The sequence below is a fragment of the Monodon monoceros genome, unplaced genomic scaffold (assembly GCF_005190385.1).
Source record: "Monodon monoceros isolate NGI ecotype Baffin Bay Population unplaced genomic scaffold, NGI_Narwhal_1 Super_Scaffold_12, whole genome shotgun sequence".
NCBI lineage: Eukaryota > Metazoa > Chordata > Mammalia > Artiodactyla > Monodontidae > Monodon > Monodon monoceros.
Genome location: NW_021703768.1, coordinates 10,539,519 through 10,566,450, shown reverse-complemented (window position 1 = coordinate 10,566,450; position 26,932 = coordinate 10,539,519). Strand labels below are relative to the sequence as shown.

At 41.0% G+C, this 26,932-nt stretch overlaps 1 protein-coding gene across 3 annotated transcripts in view; it reads left to right on the top strand.

Annotated features, from left to right (window-relative positions):
• Positions 1-26,932, top strand: part of CTNND2 (catenin delta 2) — a 778,687-nt gene that overhangs the window by 382,920 nt on the left and 368,835 nt on the right. For all 3 annotated transcript variants that reach the window (XM_029218322.1, XM_029218323.1, XM_029218324.1), the window contains 2 exons: positions 13,304-13,498; positions 24,918-25,173. In XM_029218322.1, coding sequence (XP_029074155.1) covers positions 13,304-13,498; positions 24,918-25,173 — 451 coding nt within the window. The remainder of the gene's footprint in view (positions 1-13,303; positions 13,499-24,917; positions 25,174-26,932) is intronic.

The following is a 26,932-nucleotide window of genomic DNA, read 5'->3' as shown; positions in this document are numbered from 1 at the left end:
GATAGATAGATAGATAGATAGATAGATAGATAGATAGATAGATAGATAGGTAAAAATAAGGACCTACTGTAGAGCACAGGGAACTCTTCTTAATACTGTGTAATGACCTATATGGGAAAAGAATCTAAAAAAGAATGGATATATGTTTATGTATAACTGATTCACTTTGCTGTACACCTGAAACTAACACAACATTGTAAATCAACTCTACTCCAATAAAAATTTAAAGAAAAAAAAAAAAGGGACAAGTTCTCCAGCCCCAGAAATGAGCCAACTCTCAGGACAATCCCCTTTTTCCCTCATTGAGAAACAGGCCAGGTAGTGTTCAGCCAGGTGTTTCTTTGGTCCTGAAGTCTAGAAACCCGTCTTATTTCCTCAGTGCTGCAGATCACATGGACGGCTGGTAGAAATAGGAGTCTGCTGGAAAAATGCTTTTAGATATAATGTCGAATCAGAGAAGGAAGTGATAAGATGGGAAGAGAGAGACACGGAGACACACGCAGCCCTGCCTTGGTTGGTCACCTGGACTGTGGCTTCCTAGGGGGTCCCCAGCACCCAACAGTGAGAAAACCTAGCTTGTATCTGACGCCATGGTGTGAGTTTCTTCCACTCGTCAGACTCCGTGCTTCTGAACTTAGGGCCAATGGGACATCGATGGTAAAATAATGCCTTGGTTCCTCAGCAGTGCTTACACAATTTAGGTCACCGGTGTGGGTTAATTTGGGCAAACAGGTGTCTGTGGTAGCCACTCACTTTAAGTATCAATGATCCTAGTTAGCCAATATCTCTGCATTAATAAGTGTGAGGCTTCTTTTAAACATTTTTTCTTTTTATCTAAGCAAGAGGGATTATGGAGAGACCAATAGTTTTAGTAGCTGTGAAAATAACCTTTGATAATTAATAACTCAAAATCTCTCAAAATGGAGTTCATTTGCAACCAAGCCTGCATCAGAATCCCTCCCACCACAATATTTAACCAATGTGCATTTTATAATTTTTTAAAATTTATTTTATTGAAATATAGTTGACTTACAATGTTGTGTCAATTGCATTTTGTAATGTTAAAAAATTTGTCATATATTTAGTCCATGTTATACATAATATATATGTTACGTATAATACATATTTCTGCTTATTATCTGTATTCTAAATGTATGACAAAAATCACTATGCACACACCCATGTGTACGTATATATACATACACATATATGTGTGTGTGTATATATATGTGGGGGGGTAGTTTTATATATGGATAAGACTTTTCATTTGCCATGGGATAACTAAAGTGAAATACCTACAATCTCTAAAGGCTAATCTCAAGCAGATCTATTGATCAATATATGTATTTTTTTGTGCTGTGTATTACGAAAGCACTGACTTTGCTACAAAGAAGAAAGTATCCTGAATTTTCTGCAATCAGAAGAGGCAGAGCATTTAAATAAGTGGGTTTATGGGCTCCCTGAGGGCAGCTGAGCCTTCTGCATATTTCAGAATGCCTCACCACGCCTCATCTAGTAGATATTCAACAAATGTCTTCAACTAGCTATTATAAAGCTAGCTGGTTGGTGAAAGTGTTACATCCCATCGATAATTGGAAATCATCCTTAGTACAAAGCGAAGCATGAACACAAAGAGATACCAGGTTCTCCCCAAAGTGAGTGAAATATGAAAAAATTACCAACAGCTAACAGAAAAACTTGGCTCAATGGGTATTAAAAATCTGAAGGGTAAAATGCCTGTCCTCTCACCTCTGAGTTTCCCAGTGCTTTGGAAAGTGGCTTCCTATGTCTTTAGGTATCACAGTATTAACAGACGCCCAGACAGCGGTCCGTGGAATGTCATAGGCTCACCTGGAGAGCTAGCAGCTCCCTGTGTGTAACTCCAGAGACGAAAGCGATCATAAAACAGACTGCTTATTCTGTGGCGTCTGTATGTGCTAAGAACCTGCCCAGGAACCTGCAGGTAGAGACTTGGCAGCAAAGGAACCAAAGAAAACCATTAATGGTCTTGACCCAGTGGACTTGAGCAGCGCTTCAAATTTCTATTTGCTTGTAAATATCTTCACACATACTTGATAGCATTGATTTTTCCTGTCTGGGTTCCTGGATGGTGCCTGGGCCCACGGGTGCCATGCTATTAAAGAGGGCGAGCCCGTCCTGATCTGGACTGATACCTGCCTGCATTCCTTGGTGTTTCTGGCTTCAACCCTAGCTCTGCTTGAATGGACTGGCAACATATGAAAGGGGTCGAAACCTCCCCTAGGAGATAAGTGCACACATACGCGCGTGCGCGCACACACACATGTATTCATTTAGGTCATAAGCTCAGCTGGTTAGAATCAGATCGTGCCACAGTCCCTTCTGTGGCTGAGTCAGTAGCTGATTGTGGTTGACACTGCCACAAACAGACCCTTCACCTTGACAGTCTTCTAGCATATGTAGTATTTGTTCTGCACTGGAAGAATCAATACAAATTTCTGTACTAGGAAAGCACCGGTAACATCGCTACTGTACCATAGCAATTGGTGGTTAGTAGTAACTTCTTTGGATAACGTAACAGACCAAAAAAAATGGGTGGGAGAATTAATAGGCCTCATCAATCGTGCATTTATTAGGGAGTTAATGTTTTAATATAACTTGTATTCAAATAGTAATTACTCATGTGTAATTCAGTGACTAACTGGATTCTAAAACACACACATACACATATTAAAGCTTTTACCGGAGAAGAATCAAGGAAGAATTTTAGTCCTCGGAACTGTTTATTACACAGCATAATTCCTCCCCTCTCAAACTCTTTTTTTGTATGCCAAGTATTATGTTGAGTAAGGTAATAAAACTTTAACAAAAGTGTTGATATACAGAAATTATAAAATGTAAATATAGAGAATGACTAATCTATGAAACAACTTATTTGCCATTTTTCCCCCCAAAATTATGTTGAGAGTTAATGGTGTCTTTTGCTTCTGCAATTATCACTAACGCCATTCCGTGGGTATTGGTGAAACATAGAAAGCAGTAGAAAAATGATACAGGGAGAATACATTTGAAGCTTGCGTTTTATCAGATAAATATCAAATTTTTGAAAAGGAATGTATACATCTATCTATGGTATATCTAGTACAATCTGAGTAAAAGGCCTCTGTTTAAGATGCTGAGATGCAGAACATCTCAGTTCAGATATTTTTCAAAATATTTAAAGCAATTTATGAAGAAAATTGCATACCTTAGCTTACTTTTGCCTGATACAACCCTTCTCTTTATCTGTACATTGAGAATTTCCTCTGTGCCCTTTGATGGGCAGAAACCACATGCACAAAAATGAAAACTGAGCTTTAGTCCCCACAGCAGTTAGCTCTTTGGAAAGCAGAATGAAGATTTCCCATCCCTCCCAGCCGAAGTCTGTCTTTGCATCTCGATATAACAAAAAAGATGGGTCAGAAACACCTTGTCCTGGATTCTTTTCTTGCAAAGATTCTTAATTGTCCCTAGCGATTGGGTCTGCGAGCCAGACTCCAGATGTACTGTTGGAACGTTGCACTGATGGGGTATTGAGAAGCATCTGTGGAGAGAGAAAATGACACTCGTTGAGTTTTATCTACCTTGTTGATGAAGAAGAGTATCTGTGTGGATGTGAGACTATCTCCAGGGCTCCAGAAGGATGCCAAAGTTGAAAACGTCTAGCAGCCAAGGTATACATCCATAGCTAAATTAGTAAGTCCTGGCTTCTCAAAGGGTGGTCTGTGGACCAGCAACACCAAGATTGCCCAAGACCTTGTTAAAAATGCAGGACCTCAGGCCCTTCCCCAAACCTGTTGAGTCAGAACCTGAATGTTAATCAGGGGACTCATATGCCCGTGACATTTTGAGAAATACTGAAACACACAGCTAGTCCACTCAGAGCTACTCTCTACCTACCCTGAGATAAGAAACCAAAAACAGATGGGCGCCAAACCACCACTGTCTATCTTGTGTGTTTCACTAGTACTAGTACCGTCTTAGACAAGTAGGTTTGCACAGGCTCTTTACTTGGAGCTATGTGTGAGTTGACACAGAACATCATCCAGTTCAGTGTGGGCAGGGAGCCACATGACCCTGGACTGAAAATAAAAATGGAAATGGTCCATCCTAAGAATGCAAAGATGTCAGACTCCACATTACTCATGCTTCATTACCACTGTCTCATCACTTTGTGCATTCCTGCCTGTCACAAAAGGAATTGAACAAAAGAAGCCTATTTTTCTAACAGCTTGGGAAGAAATGCTTGTGGTTAGAGAGGAAAGACAAGGAGATAAGATCACAGGGGCACACTTACTGCTGCATCCTGACCAGGGATTTTGGCCTTTAAATTATTCTCACTGTAAAGTATTTGAGCCCCAATAGATGACAGTATTCATTTGGTAAAAGGTGAGGTAAAGTGTCATAATTACAATAAGTTGTATTGGAAACTTTATCAAGAAAATTACAGAAGCAAATGCTTCTGCGTTTATTCATTGTCAGAGACCGTGTGAGCGTTCAAGTTCTTCGTGATAGCAGCAAAGCTGTATTACGTTGGCAAAATATAGGAAAAAGCTAGGATTTATGAAAAAGATGGAACAGGAGGAAATTTTTTGCTTTCCAAAACAGACTTATCATAGAATCATTTTATATCATCAGATGGCATGTTTGTTACATTGAAATTATTAAGCTTCAGTACAATTTTACCACTGAATACAAATGAATTAATAATCTCCCTTCCAAACAAATATGGCTCGTAGCCTATAGTATAGGAAATGTGTCCATATATTTTAACATTTATAACAATATGAGATAAGATGTCAAACTAATTCAATGAATGATGATCATTGGCAAATGAAATTTAGTGCATGGACTTGACTCAAGATACACAGGAAATATTTGAGGGTCCTTTAAATACTGAAATTAATATGTGAATTGGCATAGGAGTAGGAAGTAGATTTTGGAATTTTGATTTGTGTCAAAAAGCAAAAAGCAAGAATAAATCAAGTAAGTATCATGGCGAGCATTTCTTACATCTACGGTGTAATATTTGCATCTCTTGGCAATTTACTTAGAACCCATTTATGTTATTAAAAAGTTAACCAAAATTATGTGACCTTTTGTATTTCTGAAAGTGCTTTTGCTGAGGTCATTTTTCTCCCAGGAGTTTAATGATAACAAATATCAAGCCAGACTTTTTAAGAAGTTCAAAGTCCACAAAATACCTAGTTCAAAGCCATAAACTCTCACAGAGGGAAGGCGTTCTGCCTACACAGGCCATGCTGCTTGACCACGTCGCCTAGTGATGCCAACATATCTGCAGGGAACATACCCTGAAATCAGAGCATTCAGCAAGGAAGAGGTGCAGTGGAGATTTGCGAGGGGAAATCTGCTTTTATTCCAGGCTCTATGTGTCTCTATAAAAGTCCTATTTTGCCCTTCAAAGATGTGGTTTCACTAATAAATAGCAATGCATGAGCTGATTGCACACAGAATTTTTTTTAAAAAACCCTGAATCCTTAGATTTTCCTTTGGACTTTACTTCATAGCACAAGAAGGTTATAGCTCTTCTTCTGAAGACAGCTCTTTCTCTCAGAAATGAAAGTACTCAGCTCTGCCACCTGGTCACAAACTCATCGAGTCAGCTTGCTCTGGTCCACTGACCGGTATGTCATTTAGGTTCTTCCATTTCTTTGCAAATGAGTATGTGAAACTGGCTCCCAAATTTGAAGAGAACAGGTCAATGGCAGCGTGTCCTTAAGAACCTAATATTGATATTTCCAAATGAAAACCTGCAAACATTGTTTCTTTGCAAAAGCAAGTGAATTCACATTGAATTAGAGAGCCAGAAATTGTATCATATAGAAATAAGAGAATGTGAATGGGTCCCAGTGAAAAACAGAATGAATTTGTTTCGTTCTGTTCAGTAAAGTAATTGGCATAATGTGGTAGTAAATGATATTATTTGAAGAAAGCAAGAAATGGTAAATTGAAGGTTGTAACACATTAGATACTGATTTTTTTCGGATATGCCTGTCTCCTCTCTCTTTGATTTATCTGGGACAGGGAGGCTGTCAGGGTGATTCCTGTAGTAGAGTGATGAGGCATATGGGGTGCCCATTAAATGCACCTCGCCACTCCACGCTTAGATGGACTGAGTTAGAATCTTTTGGGGGTTGTGTTCGGGAATCAGTGCTTCAAAGTCTCGCAGATGATCCTGCAAGGAAGAAATGAAGATTTGAGAACTACTCATATTCTAAGGAATGAAAATTCAAATGCAAATATATATATGTATGTATGTGTGTGTATATATATGTATGTATGTGTGTATACATACACACACACACACACACACACACACACATATATATATATATGTATTTGAGCTGAATCTTTGGTCATGCAGTTCTCATGAGTTCCTTATGTGTGATCTCCTGTTGAATATTTCAAATCCTTTTGCTGAAAATGTGGTTACTGTGATTGTGAAATTGTGAGTTAAAAAATATCTGTTCAGTTTTTATAATCAGTTGTGGTATGAACTTATAAAGAGTTCGTATACTAACTGGCATTTCTTTTAAAAGACAATATGGTGGTCACTTCTGTAAGTATTCTGAATTGACTCTCCGACAGAGGGCCTTTGCTCTCACTTCTGGTCCCCTCTATCTGAGAAACACATGGATCTCCCTCCAGCATGGCTCCCTTAAGTAGTCTGCTGCTGAAATGTCAGATCCTCATAAAGAACTTTCTTGACCACCATATGAAAACAGTATACCCTCCGACACTGTCTACCCTCCCCACCCTCCTTTATTTTCCTTCAGTACCTTTATCTCTAAATGTGATGACTGATTTATTTTCAAGGCCAGGGACCTTGTGAGTCTTAAGCATCATGGTGTCCAAAACTCCTAGAAGTTGCTCACTCAGTAAATATGTGTTAAATGAGTGAACGTATCAATCAATATGGATTAACTGGCACGGGTGAACGCTCTAGGTAAAATCTAGCAAGTAGAAATTTATTTGCAAATCAGTCTAGAAGTGTTTTCTATTGCTGGTCAAATGGAACAGAGCCTGTTGGATTCTCTCTCTGTGGGGTGGAGGCGTGAGACGAGCAAGGCAGTGAGGATACTTTGCCCTTTCAGCTTTGTAATTATTTTCCATGTCAAGAACTCCCTGCAGGTCCATCGCTGGCTTCCTTCTGGATCAGCAGATGTTTGCTATCTTCGCTCAGCAAGTTTAATTTATGCCATATCCCTTTCTAAAAAGGATTTCACCTTCTCTTGGTTTTTTCAATATTTCTTTCCTTTTGAACTTCATTCATTCCTTCATTCTTTACAATTATCCATTAAAAAGCAACATTAATTTTTTAAGAAAAAATAAAACCTTAAAATTTACATTTTCCAATAATATTTCACAAAATTATCAGCTTTTTTTCATTTATAATATTTCACAATTAAATCTCTTAAGTTGTTTTTGATATTTTGATAGTTTAAATTACAGTGTTTGATTGTGTTTTAGAATCAAAAGATGTATTTTCATGAGATAACAATTTCTTGATTCTAAGATTGAGTGACGTGAGAATACCTGTGTTTACGCTGCTTTATCAGTTGCAGAGCCCTTCACACAGATTTCTCTGACCTTGATCCTCCCACAATGCCATGTCATACAAACGCAAACTATTATTTGTATTTTTACACTAGAGGTAACCAGGGCTCAGAGAGGTTCAATGACTTGCCTTGATTTGCCCAGCTGGTTAAACACAGATCTGGAGCCCAAATCATGTCTCCCTATTTCAGTTTGTTTGGGAAAAAAATGACACAAGAAAAGAGCAGTAGAATTACTACTTTAGATGCTATTTGAGTTTACTTCAAACTGTTGGACATTATACGTCTGTGCTCCTAAGGCTCCCTTTTGTGTGCAGAATTGGAGGGGCAGCCATGCTTTCAAGCTTCTGTTCCCCGAAAACTGGGTTCACTTCTTGGTGGGTGTTGAGCCAGTAGCCACAACCAAGCCAAAGAGCAGGGAGAGGAAAGATTTATTACTTGCAGCGAATAAGGAGAACACAGGGGATCTTTGCCAAAGCAGAGTCTCCCCAAACAGCAAAATTGGGGACGTTTTAAGCTAAGGGTCCATGCATATTCATGAGGGGGCTTGAGCAGAGGAGAATTCAGCATAGAATTGGGGCACAGGTTGACAGAGGCCAAGCTCTAGCTGATTGAAGTCAGGAAGGTCAGCATCATCCTTCCATCCTCTACCGGAGTGAGGGTTTTAGTTTCTGCAGAACTCAAAGGTATATTGTTATGTATATCCCTTAAGGAACCAGGACCCTGCCCCAAGGCTGCACTGTTGTTTCTTGAATGCTCCTCCCTTGTTTCTGCATCCCCTCCCTTAAGATCACTAATTACTGAGATCTGTTCAATGGCAAGCACTGTAGCCAGGCGTAGATCACAAAATGGCTTAGACCAAAATGGGTTCTCTTCTGTCAAGAAAGCCATTCCTGGTTCTCTTTCTCCAGGGACTCCCTAACCTACCTGCTTACACTTCTGTGTAGGAGTTGCTCTTGTAAGTGGTGGTGCTGGAGTGAAGGTACCTATAGAGCTCCAGGGGATGTCCCAGGTCTAGGGCCCCTCTACTCCCCAGGGTCCAGTCTGCCCTCTGAGCCCCTGGAGCCCATATCTCCATCTGTTACCCAATGCAAGTTCCTGTGCCCGACGCACAGTGAGACAAACCCAAACGTCAATGATTGGATCAGAGAAAGGTTTATTGCAGGGCCAAGGCCAAGCAAGGAGAATGGGTGGCTTGTGCTCAAGAGACCCCAAACTCCCTGAAGGGTTTCAGCAAAGCATTTTTAAAAGCCAGGTGAGGGAGGGGGTCACAGGGTATGTGATTGTGCACAGTTCTCTGATTGGTTGATGGTGAGGTAACAGGACAGTTAACATTATCAATCCTTAGGCATCTGTAGGTCTCGGGGCTCACGGTCATCCGTAGTTAATTTCTTCCACTTGGTGGTGGTTTTAGCATCTGTAAAACAACTCAGGAAGCGTGCATCAGGTACTGTTACCAAGGTACTTCAGAGAGGAGCTACAGCAGAGGACATGGGGGGAGGGGTCTGTCCCAGGAAGACCCCATAGGGTCCTGCTTGGTTACACATCTCTGCCACAGAACTGAACCTTTCCTCTCACCTCCCGTTACCAGCGCCACAGCTGAGTGGCCAGGAGTGACCTGTTCTGAGCCATCTGAACATCCTTCCAAGTCAGCCCTAGCAGCAGTGGGCCAGTGACTGAGGTCCTAGGACACATGGTAGCTCTTGTGCAGCAAATGTCTCAAGCCTGTTCCTACATCAGTTTGCAGGTTCTTCCCAGTCCTCCAGGGCTCCTGGACCTGCAGGAGGGCCTGGCCTGCACAGAGCACCCATGTGGTTGTTACACTACCCTTCAGCCCTCCTGGATCACAACCTCTCTTAGCCTGTAAGCTGAGCATTCATGCTTCAGATGTGAGTCTTAAAACCCATTGATTTCAGAAACATACTATATATATGTACACTGCCAGGGCCTGGGCTCTCTAGACCCAAACTTTGTCTTCTGAAGAGGAGAAGTAGGACGAGTAAAAGCATATGATAGCATTGAAAGGTTAACATTGGATGCGGTAAGCGTTGTGGCAGAAATTGGTCATAAAGTCTGGACACAGGTATTATACTTGCATGACCTGGGTCTGCAATGGCGGGGGACCGGTTGATGGGGTTGGGCTGGTCCGTGGGGTCTGCTTTCCCTTTTCTCTTGGGCCCATCCATGTTTCCTTTGCCCTTTGTCACACTGCTGTTCTGAGCCCTCAGCTTGGTCCAGGTGAGGCTCTCAGAATTGTTCTCCACCAACATAATTGACCTGGACATCTGTGACATTTTAACGAAGTCAGAGATTCTCCAGCAATTTTTCTTGTTAACATTGTTCCAGTTTCTGGCAAAGATGCAGCTGTTTACTAGTGGTGTTTTGAGTCCAGTGTTAACGCTGAGAACTCACTGTCAAATAGAACTAGGTGGTAAAAGAAAATTACTACTAAAGGAAAGCGTATTTTCTTTTTTTTTTTCTTGTTTTTAAGTTGGAGTATAGTTGCTTTACAACGTTGTGTTAGTGTCTGCTGTGCAGCAAAGTGAATCAGCCACATGTATACATATACCCCCTCTTCCTTGGATTTCCTTCCCATTTAGGTCACCACAGGCACTGAGTAGAGTTCCCTGTGCTATACAGTCAGTTCTCATTAGTTATCTGTTTTATACATAGTAATGGATATATGTCAATCCCAGTCTCCCAATTCATCCCACCCCCAACTTCCCCCCTTGGTGTCCGTATGTTTGTTCTCTACGTCTGTGTCTCTACTTCCGCTTTGCAAATAAGCTCATCTATACCATTTTTTTAGATTCTACATATATGTGTTAATATACGATATTTGCTTTTCTCTTTCTGACTTACTTCATTCTGTATGACAGTATCTAGGTCCATCCACGTCTCTGCAAAGGGCACAATTTCATTCCTTTTTATGGCTGAGTTATATTCTATTGTATATATACACCACATCTTCTTTATCCATTCCTCTGTCGATGGACACTTAGGTTGCTTCCATGACCTGGCTGTTGTAAATAGAGCTGCAATGAACACTGGGGTGCGTGTATCAAGAAAAGTGTATTTTCATTGAATCAGCAAATGTATACACTATCTCATGAAATTTTGGAGCCTATTCGGAGAAGAGGTTGTATGAGATTATTTTTTTCTTGAAATTGCCCAAAATAAAACAGGCCTTGTTAGTAGGGGCCTGATATGTTCTTTCTTGCAAGAGTGGTAGAAGGCATGAATTCCAGAAGTTGCACTTTTAGCCTTTAATTCCTTGCCCCTCTTTTTTCTCCTAGTTCTGTCTCTCTTCCCATTAACTGTGCCCACCCAGCCACGAGCAACTAAAACCTGACCACAGTGGATAAAAGGAGTGCAAACAATGCTTGGTTTAAAATGCCTTAGCTCTATGCATAATGCTTAAATATGCAAAGGTATTTTGTACAAGTGTCTCCACAGGGAAATACTGTGAACTTACAGTTCTGTCAAAAGCATGCTAATAAAAAAGTGTAGTATACTCTTCAAATATTTAATAATTGTACTATTGCATTTTTCTGAATACCAGCACATAGAAATTCTGATATCCACAGAGGTAGGCCTTATCTTAAGATTCTTGCTCCTTGCCTAGGACCCTTGGCCATTAATTTCTGATTTATGATACTAATAAAAATTTCCTAATGCCCAGTAAATGCTTATAAGAAGAGGATTTTCACACATACCCTCAGCTCATGTCGCCACTTAAAAGATCAGCAGGTCCTTTTACTGTTCATTGTTGGATATTTTTAGCCGCTTAGAACCAAGGAATGGTGATAAAGTTACACCTCTAAATCTACCAGGGATGGATAACTTTTATTTAACTATATGCCATTTGGATGTAATGACTGTTTCCTTGTTTTTTACACTTGTAAGTCCTTGGCAATATTATCAAAACCTTCAGAGGTAGAAAGAACTGACAGCAGGAACTCAAGGCATATCGTACTTAAATAGATTCCTGGAAGATATAAGCATGTGATAATATTCAGTGTGATGTTGGCATTTGATAAATCAGATGCAATGAACCTAATTATGTAAAACAGTTATTTTGAATCTATCACTCATCTGAACGCTCTCTAAATCAGAACTTATTTAATTACTAGCAAAGGGAAAGGTAAGGAACTTGCCCACTTGATTCCCTTCCCTTCCTCAAAGCATTCAGTGTTTGTTATCCAGACTGAATTCATAGAAGTCTTAGCACTGCCCCACTCCTTCAGAATTGCTCTATTCTGTTGATTTAAATATAAAGCAGCCTGTGTAAAATAAACCAGTAAAACATTTATCTGTTGGCAATTTCAAAACTTTTGCATGGCTTTGTCCTCAAATATACTAGACAAGAATATCAAAATCTTTGGGGTTAGATCATTCTGAGGAAGCAGCCCAATCACTGAGCACTGAAGATACTGGCTTTAAGGCGGCCACCGGTGAAGGCCGGGAAGCAGCAGGACAGAGGGAGAAGTGTCCACAAACACTACCAAAATCAAGGAATTCCAACTCCCTCTAACTTTAAGCTGGAATGGAGGGCTCCCAGTTGGGACGATTCAAAGGCAGTTGACAGTTAAATCCCAGCGTGCCATGCGGGTTATTAGCTTTGGGGAGTTAGCTGAAGGGTCTTTGCTAAAATCATCTGTAGCCTTGTTTGGGTTTTGTGTGTGTCCTGTACTCACCATTGTTAGATAACCGTCTCTCCTTGATGCCCCTTCACTGTCCCTAGATGTCCTCCACTCCATCTGTCGCCGTGGAGATGATTCTCCTGGCATGTCTACTCCTGTGACTCTGGCTTTCCCTCGGACGAAATATTCGCTCTCAGTCAACATCTTCTTTTTCGTGTGTCAACTCAAACTCTTAACCCTCATGAGAGCGTTTCCTCTTGCGCAGAGATTCCCTGTCCCACAGCACTGCTTCAAAGCCACACCTCTTCCTATACAGTGCAAGAAAGAAAAGAAAAAAAAAAAAGACACAAATAAGGATTTACGACCACTACAGGCAAATGCTATGTAGCCTCGATTTATAAATTAAACCAGTTTGTGGCAACCATTTGAACTGTTTCAGAGGAAGGTAGACTAAACGCAGATCCTTCCATTTGGAGGGTAAGAGTAGAGGAAAACGTAACTTGAAAACCTTTTTCTTTAAAATCTGCTTCTCTCAGGGATTTAGACTACTGTAAGTCCGAACATTTTGGTTCATTCATTGTCCAGGGAAAAACTTCTGATGACAGAACAAATTCTGGTCCATTTTTCAGGAACAACATCAAGATGGCCACCACGGCTTATGCATTTGCTCATCGTTTTAAATAAGAATGCCTGTCGTAAAATTTCAGGTGCAAGGACTAAGGGATAATAAGAGCTTTTTAGGTTTGACTTCAGTCTGACTGATCTCTTTAATGAGGAAACCTGTTACATTCGTTAGGCTGGGAAAGATGCTGTTTCACTGGCCCTGTTCAATGGGCATTTATCTCAGAATCATTATCATCCTTATACAGAGATCAGGTTTGGGCGCAAAGCAAGGCAGCTGGGTGATGCAGATAAGCTGATCAGCTTGACCTCTTCCTGCCATTCATCTGATTTTCTGCAGAGTTCAACATTCCTGTCCCCCCGAGATTCAAATATGTCTTGGTTAAAACAAGTTCTGTTTGAATGTCGGTTGGGTCTTACTGTCTCCTTGTCCATTCCTTTCAGCTGGGTCCCGGGCCTCATACAGCAGCCAGCACGGCCACCTGGGCCCGGAGCTGCGAGCCCTGCAGTCCCCAGAGCACCACATAGACCCCATCTATGAAGACCGCGTCTATCAGAAGCCCCCCATGAGGAGTCTCAGCCAGAGCCAGGGGGACCCTCTGCCGCCAGCACACACGGGCACGTACCGCACGAGCACAGGTGTGTATTCAGGACCCCCGTGGGGGACCTGTCCACAGAGGGCGGGCCTGTCCACAGAGGGTTGGCCTGTCCACAGTGGAGTGGCCTGTCCACAGGCTTGTCCACAGACGGGGGTCTGTCCACAGAGGGGTGGCTTGTCCACAGAGTGGGGCCTGTCCACAGAGGTGGCTTGTCCACTTAGGGGGACCTGTCCACAGAGGGGTGGGCCTGCTTGGAAGCTTAAAAGAACACTCCCTTGTGAAAGGGGTGTGTGTGTGTGTGTGTGTGTGTGTGTGTGTGTGCGTGCGTGCGTGCGTGTATGTCCTGTTTCCTCAGAAGCATTATGATATACCTGCTTCTCTCGTTAATGTTTGTGATGAGGATAGAAACCAAATATGACTCCACTTTAGCTCCCTGAGTAGATTGTAAATGGAATAAGTACAGGGGGGTTGTCAGCTCATTTTGTCACACAGGCAAATCGAAGGAAGCAGTACCAATTTTTTGTACATCATTATTAACGTATTTAATGAATATAACTACTTTAGGAAAGCACAGTCACTGTACAGGACATATAAAGGCATATGCCTCATGCTGTGTTTTTTTTTTCTTTTCTTTTCTTTTTTTTTTGGCGGTACGTGGGCCTCTCACTATTGTGGCCTCTCCCGTCGCGGAGCACAGGCTCAGCAGCCATGGCTCACGGGCCCAGCCGCTCCGCGGCATGTGGGATCTTCCCGGACCGGGGCACGAACCCGTGTCCCCTGCATCAGCAGGCAGACTCTCAACCACTGCGCCACCAGGGAAGCCCGCTGTGTTTTTTTTAATGACACAGTCTACCTGTTTGGCAAGCTTGGTGGGAAGGAAGCATATTTACTAAAAAATGTAGCATATTTTGTAAAGCCAACTGAGAATTTATTTCATGCACACTATTAGGTTGAATCCTATGAAATTATTTCTGAAAAGTCAGTTATTGGCAATTGCATATGGTTCATTCAACTGTATAGCTTTCCTGGATTAAATATATATTTTAACTTGACACAACCTTAGGCCACGTGAAGAAGGACAAGTGTTTTCCAGAACATGAAGCCATTTGCAAAATAACTGGTCAAATATCACGATTAAATGTGCTAGAGCACACTTATCTTATCTGTAAAATCAATATCATTAAGAAGATACTGAGAATTGCACTTCCTCTAAAGCCTCCCATGGCTAAGTTAGCTTAGAAAACATTATGCTGCCGGTTTGCAGACCGTAGAGCTGTCTCCTTCATTTCTAATGATACACATTATCATCCCGGGCAGGGGCCGAGGTATGGGGATGCGGAAGCTCTGGTCCAGGCCTTGGCACCGGGCACTTCATCTTCAGACTGTTGTAACTTCCAATTCCCAAGAAGTAGATCATAGCAATTTTGTTAAACTTCATTGTGATACTAACTTATATGTTTTGAAATCCAGGCAAGCTACGTTGCTTTTCTAGCTGATTACTGATATTTACATTTCAGTATTTCACTGCATCGTAGGAAGAAAAGCACAAAATACTCCTTGATTTTACTCTTGACGTTGTAAATGCCATCCAGTGTTGATAGTACATATCTTAGTTTAGGTAGAAAGAATACCCATTTATTCTTCTGTCAGAGTTTCTCTCACCTTCAGCCTGCTAAATCTACTCCAGTCTGAGGCTGGGCTATTTTAACATTTAGCTTGTTGCATATTATTAACTAGGGTAATTTTATTTCCACCCACTCCTTATAAAAGACAAAGATAACAATCTCGGTGACATTCAAAATCTAATTTGAAGAAAAACTGACAACAAAAGGGATTATGTTGATTCTCTGTTCCATATTCATAGGCTTTTAGAATTAGCTCTCGTTGATAAACTTCTGGAGGTTTAATGAAAAATTAGCTACAGTAGGAAAAAAAGTATTTCATTCATCGATCTCAAATTAAGGACCAGGACTGATGTTCACACTTAAGAACAACAAAAAAAAAACAATGACGACAACAAAAGTAGTGTTTTCTCTAAGCCAAGGGTTGGCAAACGATGGCTCACAGTCTAAATCCAGCTCGTCACCTGTGGTAGTAGTGCTTGCGCGTTAAAAACGATTATCACATTTTTAAATGGTTTGCAGTCAAAAGATGGATAATATTTGGGGATATGTAAAAGTCATATGAAATCCAAATTGTGGAGTCCATAAACATTTATTGGAATACAGCCCCACCCTTTTGTTTCCAGATCATCTGTAGTTGCTGTCACCCTGCAGCAGCCCAGTTGAATAGTGACAGAGACCATATGGTTGGTTAAGCTGAGAATACTTACTTACTGGCACTTTACAGAAGTTTGCTGACCCCCATTCTAAGCCATCAGTGGAGAACCAGGCTGAATGAATAAATGAGTGTTTTTCTCCTATCTCTCCTCTGAGAGAAGGCAAGAGTGTCCTCTGAGTGCTTCAGAGGGGACAATCTGTTTGTCCAGCCCTTTCCCACTAATAGTAACCTCTGTCCTGGCCGAGATCTGTTGAGGTGTGCCATCCAGATGCCCAAGACACCCTCCCTGCCCGCATCTTTGAACTTGAGGCACTTTTGAGGAAATATGCTGATTTCCACAACACTATGGAAATTTACAGAAGTCCATGAGTGGTCTCTTGGGGACAGGTGGGGAGAAGCCACCTCTCCAGCTCCTAAGCATAAAGCCACAAGCCCTCTCTCCCTCACCCCTGCTCAGGTTACTCCCTATTTCTATCCTGAATTCATTTCAAGTCCTTACCCTTTCCCAGCTAACCCTGCACCTCCAGGAACTGTCTCTATCAGAACCCACATGTTTGAGAAAATGCTTTTAATACGGGTATATATCTCTCACTTATAAATTACATACATATTATACAATAGTATTAAATTATATCTAGTAAAGGCAAGATTAAACTTCAATAAAGAAACATTTTAAGATTGCTTTCCCAGGAATTCCCTGGCGGTCCAGTGGTTAGGACACCGTGCTCTCACTGTCGGGGGCCCCGGTTCGATCCCTGATCGGGGGACTAAGATCCCACAAGCCGTGCGGTGCAACCACAAAAATAAAGTAAAAAAAAAAAAAAAAAAGATTGCTTTTCTATATCCAGAGGGTTATTTTTCACATCCTCTGTGCTATACACACCCCACGCTTCGTGCCACCACTGGTACAGACTTTTAAGAAGCGTCCAGAGTCAGAGCAAATACCCTAATTCCTTGGGAGAAGAGGACAGGTTCTTACGAGGCCTGTTAGACCTGAACTGTTCCGGGGTCACTGGCTTTTGGCTCAGATCGGTGGCCAAGGCGGCTCTTCAGCCTTACCTCTCTGCTGTGAAGTAAGGCCACTGGCCGGAGGTCCTTCAGTTCCATCTGTAGAGCATTTCCAGAGGATACTTCCAGGAGAGTGGGGCAGGGGAATTGAAGGCCACTTGCTGCTCTTGAGGGAATCCCCACTTGGGAGTGAAGTCAAGTGTATTGGCCTTCACAATTTGGCAATTACTAGGTGGTGCCATAGCATCAAGCAGGTGAGACAGGATGACAAAGCATACAGCATGTCTGCCACTTTCAGCCATGGTTCTCAATGCTTTGAATGTATTTACTAATCCTCAGAACCGCCCTATGAAAGAGGTGCTATTTTGATGCTCACTTTACAAATCAGAATACTGAGGCACAGAGATGTTGAGTAATCTGCCCAAGGTCACACAGGTGGTAAGGAGCCAGTCTTTAAAGCTTCACGCCCAGGCAGTTTTGCCCTGGGACCTGGGCTCTTAACAGTCATCTTGGTTAACCCTGCATTTGTAAAAATCATCATTCAAAAACAAAATAAAGGGCTTCTCTGTTGGCGCAGTGGTTGAGAGTCCGCCTGCCGATGCAGGGGACACGGGTTCGTGCCCCGGTCCGGGAGGATCCCACATGCCGCGGAGCGGCTGGGCCCGTGAGCCATGGCCGCTGAGCCTGCGCATCCGGAGCCTGTGCTCCGCAACGGGAGAGGCCACAGCAGTGAGAGGCCCGCGTACAGCAAACATAAATAAATAAATATATACCCATTTTCATCTAGAGAGCGTCAGGATTTCCTGTGTCCTGTATTAACCGGATAATATCTGTTGAAAACAAACCACGTGCTCGATGGGCTTCAGGTCCAAAGAAGCTTAAACCAACTTTGTCCTCACGCATGCTCATTTTAGTTTCAGAGAAGGACCTAAAATAGGACAAAATAACTGGTAAAGGAAGGTAATATATTAAAGGCTAAATGAATATTCCAGACAAAAATGAAGACAGAGTATTAAGAAAAGCACCAAAAAAATAGAACATATTCAAAATTAAGCAAGCAGGATCATTACAAAAGAGAAAAGGACATCCCTCAACTGATGACCCTGGACTCAGAGGCTCAAAAGTAACTCCTTTGAAAGGTCAGCCATTCAAATTAGTTTCTTGGATGCCTGACTCACTTGCTTAGATTTGGCACAAATTCAACTAAACTGAAATAATTTTACTTACTAATATGTATTTTCCTCTCACAGGAAGAACTGGGAAAAAAAACTCCCCTCTTCTTTATACAATTGCAAAATTAAAATGACCTTAACTGTAAAAAAAAAAAAAAAAGCACAGAACAACATACTGTCGTTTCTTTCCTAGATAACATGTAACTCAAGATTGCACTATAAACGATTCCTGCCGCCCTCCCAGGTCATCCTTTAGTTTCTCAGCAGGGAGTGGGGCTGTGGAATGGTACCCACTCTTGGTCGCTCAGTGCTTCAGCTCTGCTTCCACCTGGCTCAGGGTCCCGGGCATTATCTCCCATGGCCACTCTTCTCTCCCATCCCTGTTCAGGCCCATGCTGACCCCATCCCTGGGCCTCCCTTTCCAAACACCACTAAGGCCATCCTGAGTTATAGATTGTGCTAGAGCTGAGAGATACACCGAGATGACTATACCGAGAAGAGCAGGAAACAGCTGTAGTCCTCGAAGATGAGACAGATTGAAGCTCCCTAAACTTCCCCTCCAAAGGCGATTTCTCAGTTAGCTTCTCCCCCTATACCCAACCTACCGCCATCTTTTTTCCATCCCTCCGTCTTGGCTGCCATAGTTACCCTCTCACCCTTGTTACTTTATTATGAAGACTGACTTAGATCCCGATTCAGACAAGAAGCACAGTCTACCTTTGGGTGTTCAAAAAGGTCCTCGAGCCTTTCCCAAACCAAAAAGCTTCCTAACCATAATGTCAGAGCCTTATGTACGTGCATTTGTATACATTTGTGTGCGTGCTAGAGAATCAGGGTTGACAAATCCCACTTCTCCCCTCTCCCACTCCAGGGTGGTGGATGGTAAAACATACAACAGGGTTCACAACTCAGACACAAGAAATCAATCGGATTTTATTCAGCTGGGCCAGCACTCTGTGGGCCATGGCTGTGTCAGGGAGCATGGTCTAAAGAGGGTCTTCTGCCCGCACCCCAGACCTAGCTCTGACCCTTCCTGCTTGGGCACCCCAGCCAGTGCTGGACAATGTCAACTGAAAAAAAAAAAGGCACAACGTGAGAGGTGTGAGTTGTTTTATTTGGGGCAAAATGAGGACTATAGCCTGGGAGACAGCATCTCAGATAGCTCTGAGGAACTGGTCCAAAGAGGTAGGGGGGAAGGTCAGTATAGATGTGATTTTGGTGAAGGGGGAGTACATGCAATCAAGCACATATTTTTTGCAGAAGGCTTCTGCTAGTCACCAGGAGCAGACGTCACCGTTAATGATTTTAGTTCTTTTCTAGATATGAGGAGATGCAGGAAGTGGGCTCATAAAATCTTCCCCTGAAAGTATCTAACTACCTGAAGACCTGTTCTGCCAGTTTTACCCAGAGCACAGAGGGCAGCATTCCTCATCTCCACCTTGAACTCCTTTCAGGGTGTGTTGAAGGTCAGCGGTCGCAGGAGCTTGTGATTTCATCCCTGTAGAGGCAGGTGGCAAGTACCAGCTTTTAGTTGGCAACAAGAACCACAGACCTTTTCCCCCACTCTGTCCCAGCAGAAGGGAGCAGGCTTGGAGGATGACCACCCCAGCCTCCCTGGGCCCAGCTGTGACTTCGTAGGGTGGCAGAGACAGTAGAGAAGCTGCCCCTAGGGGCACCAGGACAGGACTGAGACAGGAGCCAGCATGGTGGCCCCAGAAATCTAGCAGCATGAGAGAACATGAAAGGGCCACTTCCTGAATCAGCAGTGGTCGCCACTCAACAGGGCTCCCCAGAGGGGACCCTCTTATCAGATGCATCCGTGCTGTCTCCCTGCGCAAGGAGACAGGATGCTGTGGCTGCAGCAGCAGACCAGGCCACTGAGCAGTGAGTGAGGCAGTAGAGCTAATATCCCCACCTGCTCTTCCAGGACCATCCACCCAACGTCTGAGTCTTTACTTCTTGCACAATGAAAATTTAAAGAGGCACACTTTTAATTTGGGCGTCGGTTTAAATAGAATATACCTTTTGTCCGGGATAAACCTTGTCCAAACAGAGCTTATATAATAAGGAACACGGCCAGACAGAGAACGTGTGACTCTCATGGATTTGCTTATGCTAAAGTCTATTAAGATGACACAGATTTTTATTTCAAGCTCAAACATATCAATGACTGTCAACTTAGGAGTCCTTTGATGAACGTAAATACTTGACTCTGACAACCCCCCAAACACATCTTTCTAAACTAGCAAAAATGGCCAACGTCGGCTGGGTTGATAGTCACATGCATTTCCTTTCGGATAAATGTGATCCTGAGTGGAGAAAACAAGCTTTCTGTGATGAATGTGTCAGCTTCTAATAAAGAATGAATTAGCGTAGGTACGCTGCAAGGAGAAAACCTGCTAAATATCCTTATGAGGTTGACAAATATTGCAACGTAACAAGAAATAAGAATGGGATGAAAATATTTGCCCATATGGAGAAAGCATTTTTTTAAAAACTTAACTTTCTGCAGTAAGAGTCAATACTTCGTAAAGTTATAGAGGGATTACATAGAACCTTCATATTCATAAAATTTTATTGCTATTCTTCAATAAAATATAAATAACATTTTCAGTGAAATTCATCTTTTGAGTCCACAAAAAATGTAATATTAACAGTTTATTACTTATTAAAGGCTGTTACTTCAAATTGTAAAAATGATTGCTTCCCACTGGAGTAAGTCAAATTAGATCCTCCGTAACCTCTTAGTTAAAATTTTTACCTCTTTTAAATCTAAAAAGTCAGGGGCACATGATTACCCAACTGGAAATTTTTAATGAGCCCAGTGATAAATATCATCTTAAAACCGAGACGAGCTTCCAGATGCTTACCTATATCAATTCACCTAAAATGGTGTAAATACAAAGTAATTACAGCTGAAGGAGAACAGAGTGTTTGCTGGTAGAACAGTCGATAAAATTTAGAAACAGCAACATCAACACCAGTAATCAACATCAACACTAATAATAATCCTGCATTAAATGCCTCCCCCCCCCACAAAAATAATGACATATGAAGTTAAAAGATTATGTTAAATTTACCCTTGAATATTTTTCCATTGAGCTCAGCTTGGATCAACCTGTGCAGAGTGCAGAAAACTGGAAGACATGTATAATTCAGTTCTAGATGATAATACTATTGGGAATATAGTGGATTGGGTGGTGAAGGTTCCTCATCCCTGAAATGATAGAGTTGTTATTATTTAAGTAATAACTTTAAAGGTATATAGGCCATGTTTTTGGACCCATTGTCACCTAAGCCATTTTTATTTTCTGAGCTTGCAGAAGGAATGTTATTTAATCAGCTTATTGTTTGCTTACTTTGTATTTTATAACATGTGTAAAAGTATTTTATGTTTTCATATCTCTCTATGTACAAATATACATAAAAGCAAAGATAAATAATATGAAAACAAAAATAAATGTTTTTTCTTTCTTCTGTTGAACGCTACTTTATATTCCATCTCCCAAGTTTCTTCATGTGCCAGAGTCTTGTATTTTATTCTGTTCTCCTTTTTTTCCATTGTCAGTAAATAATGCATGTAACCATCTATCCTCATCAAAATAGAATGTTTGCTTTTATTAAAAAGGATCTCCCTTCCCTTCTTTCAAACAAAATACAACACATAAAACATCTATTTTTTTTTCCCTTTACGCACTAGACCTTTATTTGTGTAGCTCTTCGGAAAACAGATAATTTCATGAGCAGCGTGAAAAGGCGAAGTATCAGGTCAACTGCTGAAGAGGCTACTTTTAAACTCTCCCCAAGGAGACCAGCAGTGTGATTCATTGAGTTGGAAGAGCTTATTGAGGGGAGAAGGGGCTGTTTGCAGAGCAGGTGAGAAGAGAGAGGAGTGTTTACAGAGCTGATAAAGCACCTTTTACTTCAAATGTTTGCCATAAGAAAGTTCAGTTGAATAGAGTAATCCTCCAAGGTGGGTGATTTGGTCAACTGAGCTCTAAAACTCAAATGAGAGAAAACGTAGGCCATAACGTCGTTTCGGGTTCCTCCGTACCATCTTACAAACAACCCGAACGCACTTTTTGGCCAACCGAGTATAACAGGACAGAAATTAAGGGAAAATTTGTGTTAAAGAAAAGTCTTTTAATCGTGTGAGCGGTATCGGCTTATCTGTATTAACAGAGAGCCACAGTCTGCATCAAACACACCGCAGTCTGAACAGGCAAGGCAAAAAGGGAGAAATCAGTTTTAACGTGTTGAAATCAGTCTTTTACCTCATGCTTAAAAAAATAGAAAGTATTACATTTTTACATTACCGATGGCTAGTTTGAGATCTCTTCGTTTCTCATGCATTTTCTTCTATATGATCATATAACCTACCCTTTAAAATAGTGTATTTTTCTCCCCATTTGTATTGCTACTTTGCATTATTTTCCTTGCATTGATCAGTCTCTAATTTATTTGAATTTGACAGTATCAGTTTGAGTTCTAATTTTATATTTTGAAATTCTCATTGGGTACTCTATTTATTGTGACCTAAAAAAGTTGAAACTTATGGCTTCAGGAATGATACTTCTGAAAGGCCATTTGTCAAGTGGCAGAAATGTGATTGCGATTTTTTTTTTTCAAATATGATCTTTCTGGAAGTTGTTTACCCGTCTTAAATTTCATAGTCCACTCTCTTTTTTTTTTTTTTTTTTTTGTCTTTTTTTTTGTGGTATGGGGGCCTCTCACTGTTGTGGCCTCTCCCATTGCGGAGCACAGGCTCCGGACGCACAGGCTCTGCGGCCATGGCTCACGGGCCCAGCCGCTCCGCGGCATGTGGGATCCTCCCGGACCGGGGCACGAACCCGCGTCCCCTGCATCGGCAGGCGGACTCTCAACCGCTGCGCCACCAGAGAAGCCCAATATATTATCATTTTTTTAACAAGAGTGTTTCTTCACGTTTCATTATTAAATCCTGATCTCTGCCATTTTGCCCTCCCTTCCTGTTAATCACTATATCTAATGTACGGATAACAAATAATTTTGCATAGAAAAGGATTCTTTTCTGATATTAGTAACCTTTTCAGCAAGCTTAAGTACAGATATTTAGTTCCTGAATGGAAAACATGCATTTATCTGAAAAATGTCAGGTTATAGTTAGTTTTCCCCGTTTGCCCTTGATTTGCTGGCTGGCTTTTCACAACTCTTCTAGAAAATGAAATTTTGTTTACCTCTTTGCATTTGTTCTTCCAAGAGCATGGTTATGCCTGGCCTGAATTTTTAACCCCTGTCTCCATGACATAAAGCACATTGTTCATAAATTTTAAAACATGAATTTTAATTAGACATGCTTGTAAAATTTTGGAGACAATCTAAATGCTCCATAAATTGCCTAAAGACGTAAGACAGATTTTCTGGTTGTGAACTTAATGTTTATTAGTCTAATCCAATGACTTTGAAACTTAATCCATCAGGGCAGCCCTCATCATTTCAAAATACTGCTCTTCTGGGAAAATATGCACTTTTTGTTTAGAAAGTTTTCTTAAATATTTTTCTGGTCTTCACCATGTCACAGCGCCTAGTCTCCTAATTTTGGTTATTATAAGATTAAGTATTAAAAGTTCATTGGGATGAGAAGCCCTGAACTCTGTTAAAATCAGCTCTCATATTAGGATATGTTTCTCCAGTTCACTTTGCAACTTTTTGTCATTTCGACAGGATATCCTTAACTTTTAACATTAACATTGTTTCCTCAATGTGACATAATTTCTTTTGTATTTGATTTCACATATGTCTTCTAATGAGAGAGAGGATAAAATAAGCTCTATCACTATCCACTATGAAGCTCTCAGAAAGTCCGAGTTGTGGGGTGTGATTCGTAATCGGAAACTAATTCCACGTAGAGCTTGCATGGTAAACGGCCTTATCTAGACACTGGCTGTATTTGGGATATATTCCGATCTACAATGCTAGAAAGTAAAGGTGCTATCTAATATTGATCATGGCTAAATATCACAACAATTAATAACAGGTCGCATTCTATTAATATGGAAGATGCTATTTTCATTTTATATGTCAACTAAACCTTAGACGTCAAGTATTTCTGAGAACCAGATAAAAATAATGACAGGAAACAAACTCCAAAGAACCCAGGAAGGAAACAAAAAACTGAAATTCAGTTTGGAAATAGTCAAACCAATTTTAGTAACTGGTGTCAAATCTTCTCCAAACAATTTAGGCGTATTGAAAAGATGCAAATACTTCTGGAAAAGCCAAGTCAGCTTCTTATTTTGTTTGTGTTGCAGTTGGGCAGGTCTTCATCTCCTCTCCCATGCCCACCCTTCACCAAATGTATTTGTTACTATGACAGCTCAACTTGAGAAAGAGGCATATAAAACTCCTGTGGGTGTTTGTTAAACTTTACAAGAACTAGGACAGTCCTGCTTTTAATGCTCGAGTACTAACTATGGACCTGTGTCCACCTCCACCCCCATGCATACACATCCTCTCACGTTGCCTTATTTTCTTTTATTTAGGAGAAATTAACCACATTACTAAATTTCTTCCACACCCTGAATAGAATTAACATAGCATCACCTGAGCGAGCACTTTCTGAGTTTTCTCAACCTAAACAGTAAAGGAGTCACTGTACATGATTCCTTAGAAGATGTTCCTTACATTTCTTCTGGGTTTTAGCTCCGCACAGAGTTTACATTTCCGATTAACAAACCTTCTCGTGGAGGTTGGTAAGCAGCAAACACACACTCAGCAGATGCGTTTTCGCCCTAGAGTGGAAAGGTTTATTCCTGAAATAGCATGCTAATTATCACTTTAATGGGTAACATCGAATGTGTTAGTTCAAATATGACAGAATTTTTTTTTTTTATTCTTTCAAACCCTTGTTTTTGTTTCTGTTTTTGTATGTGTGTAATTTTCCCCCCTGCCTAGACCTGGTTAACCGTTTCTGTGAGCAGGTCCTCAATTTTTTACTTTGTCCCTACTTTCCTGTCCTAGCCCCGTCTTCCCCCGGTGTCGACTCCGTCCCCTTGCAGCGCACAGGCAGCCAGCATGGCCCACAGAGCGCTGCCGTGGCCACCTTCCAGAGGGCCAGCTACGCCGCCGGCCCAGCCTCCAGCTACGCGGACCCCTACCGGCAGCTGCAGTATTGTCCTTCCGTCGAGTCTCCGTACAGCAAATCCGGCCCTGCCCTCCCTCCCGAAGGCACCTTGGCCAGATCCCCGTCCATCGATAGCATTCAGAAAGATCCCAGGTGGGTACCAACTTTTTCTCTTCCCAATCACTGCTAAAGAGGTTTTCAAACCAGGCCTTGTTACTACATGATTTCTTTTTGCGTCGTGTTATTGCCTCCATGTCACTGGCTGAGTATGAAAGTGTTGACTTTGGTTGGGTTTTATAATCTTCTGTTTGATTTGGAATATTGGTATCGATCATGGATCCCGAGTATCTTCTTGGTTCAACAGCAAAGACGATCTTTTGATCAGAACATTTGTAGATGCTTGAAGGTTTCAGCTATTTGATGAGATGTTGAACAGTTTTCTTTCATGCAGTAGAAATGGAGGATTGGGGGGTTATATCATTTGACTTCAAATACTGTGGTCTAGGTATTTTCTTGTCTCAGTAGAAGCATGCTTTGTCATGCTGTATGTTTCCATTCATCAGAGTGGAAAGTGGCACACCTACCAGGTTACACTAAAAATTGGACATTTAGAAAACCCTTATTACCTTCATTTTAGTGTCTGAAAATAAACATTAGGCTGAAGTTGATTGGACATTGATTAAAAACTTGAATATAATATATTAAAGAAATTATTATTGAGAAGTGTTTCTTTTTTGCTTTCTTTTTTCAACAGTGGTGAGGGATTTAGTGATACTCTACTTCTGAAATTGGAATTGAATTTCTGTAGAGTTAAATGATGTTTTATTCATAGGCATTTGATTTATGCAGAGCCCCATAAATATATCTGCATCTGTGAATACTATAGATATATCAGATTCCTGGTATGTCTTTGTAATGGGGCATGTGACTTGAATCTGGCGGTAAAATTCATCTCAAGGAATTTTTGGATATTTTCTCTGATAGAGCACACAAGTGCATGGGTACTATATTGAGGGGTTTGCATAGATTCTTTTGTAAAAAGAAATCACTTCTACATACATAAAAGGCAGAATGGGACCATTTGGTATTCTTTGAGATAGCTTCTTTAGCACAATTCAAACCTGCTTGGAGGGTTTATGTTAAATATTATATGTGGTAGAACCTCCATTGTAAAGGTGAATTGTAATAAGTGCTCACTGCTAACTACTAGAAATAAGAAGAATTCTTATACTTACATTGTCCGGCATCCTGCTTCTCTAGATCTTCAGTCGAAACAGGGATCTCTATTGTCTTGGTCCTGAAATCTGCCCCAGATCCTTCAGTATTCTTGGCATGTGTGGGTAGAACGTTCTTCAGATAACAACACCTCAACATTCTCTATTTCTTTCTTTCTTTCTTTATTCAATATTTATTATTTTTTATTGAAGTATAGTTGATTTACAATGTTGTGTTAGTTTCTGCTGTACAGCAAAGTGGTTCCGTTATACATATATATGCATTCTTTTTTATACTATTTTCCATTATGGTTTATCCCAGGATATTGAATACAGTTCCCTGTGCTCTACAGTACTGTCTTGTTGTTTATCCATTCTATATATAATAGTTTGCATCTGCTAACCCCAAACTCCCAATCCATCCCTCCCCCAACACTCTCTATTTTTAAATAATTTTTCTAGACATGCTATTGAAAGCATGTAGAAATAGAAGTAAACTCTTAGGAAATGCTAAATAGAAAAATACATAATTGGATTGGCATTGCTTTATTGAACATTGTATACTTAAATTGAGGCTAAGTGTTTAATCTTCAGTGGAAAGGTTTTAAAATTTCATATTAGGGGAATTTGGCTTGATAGGAACCCAAATTTATGTTTCTCTAGCTACAGCTTCGCTTCTTTATTTTATACTGTGTATT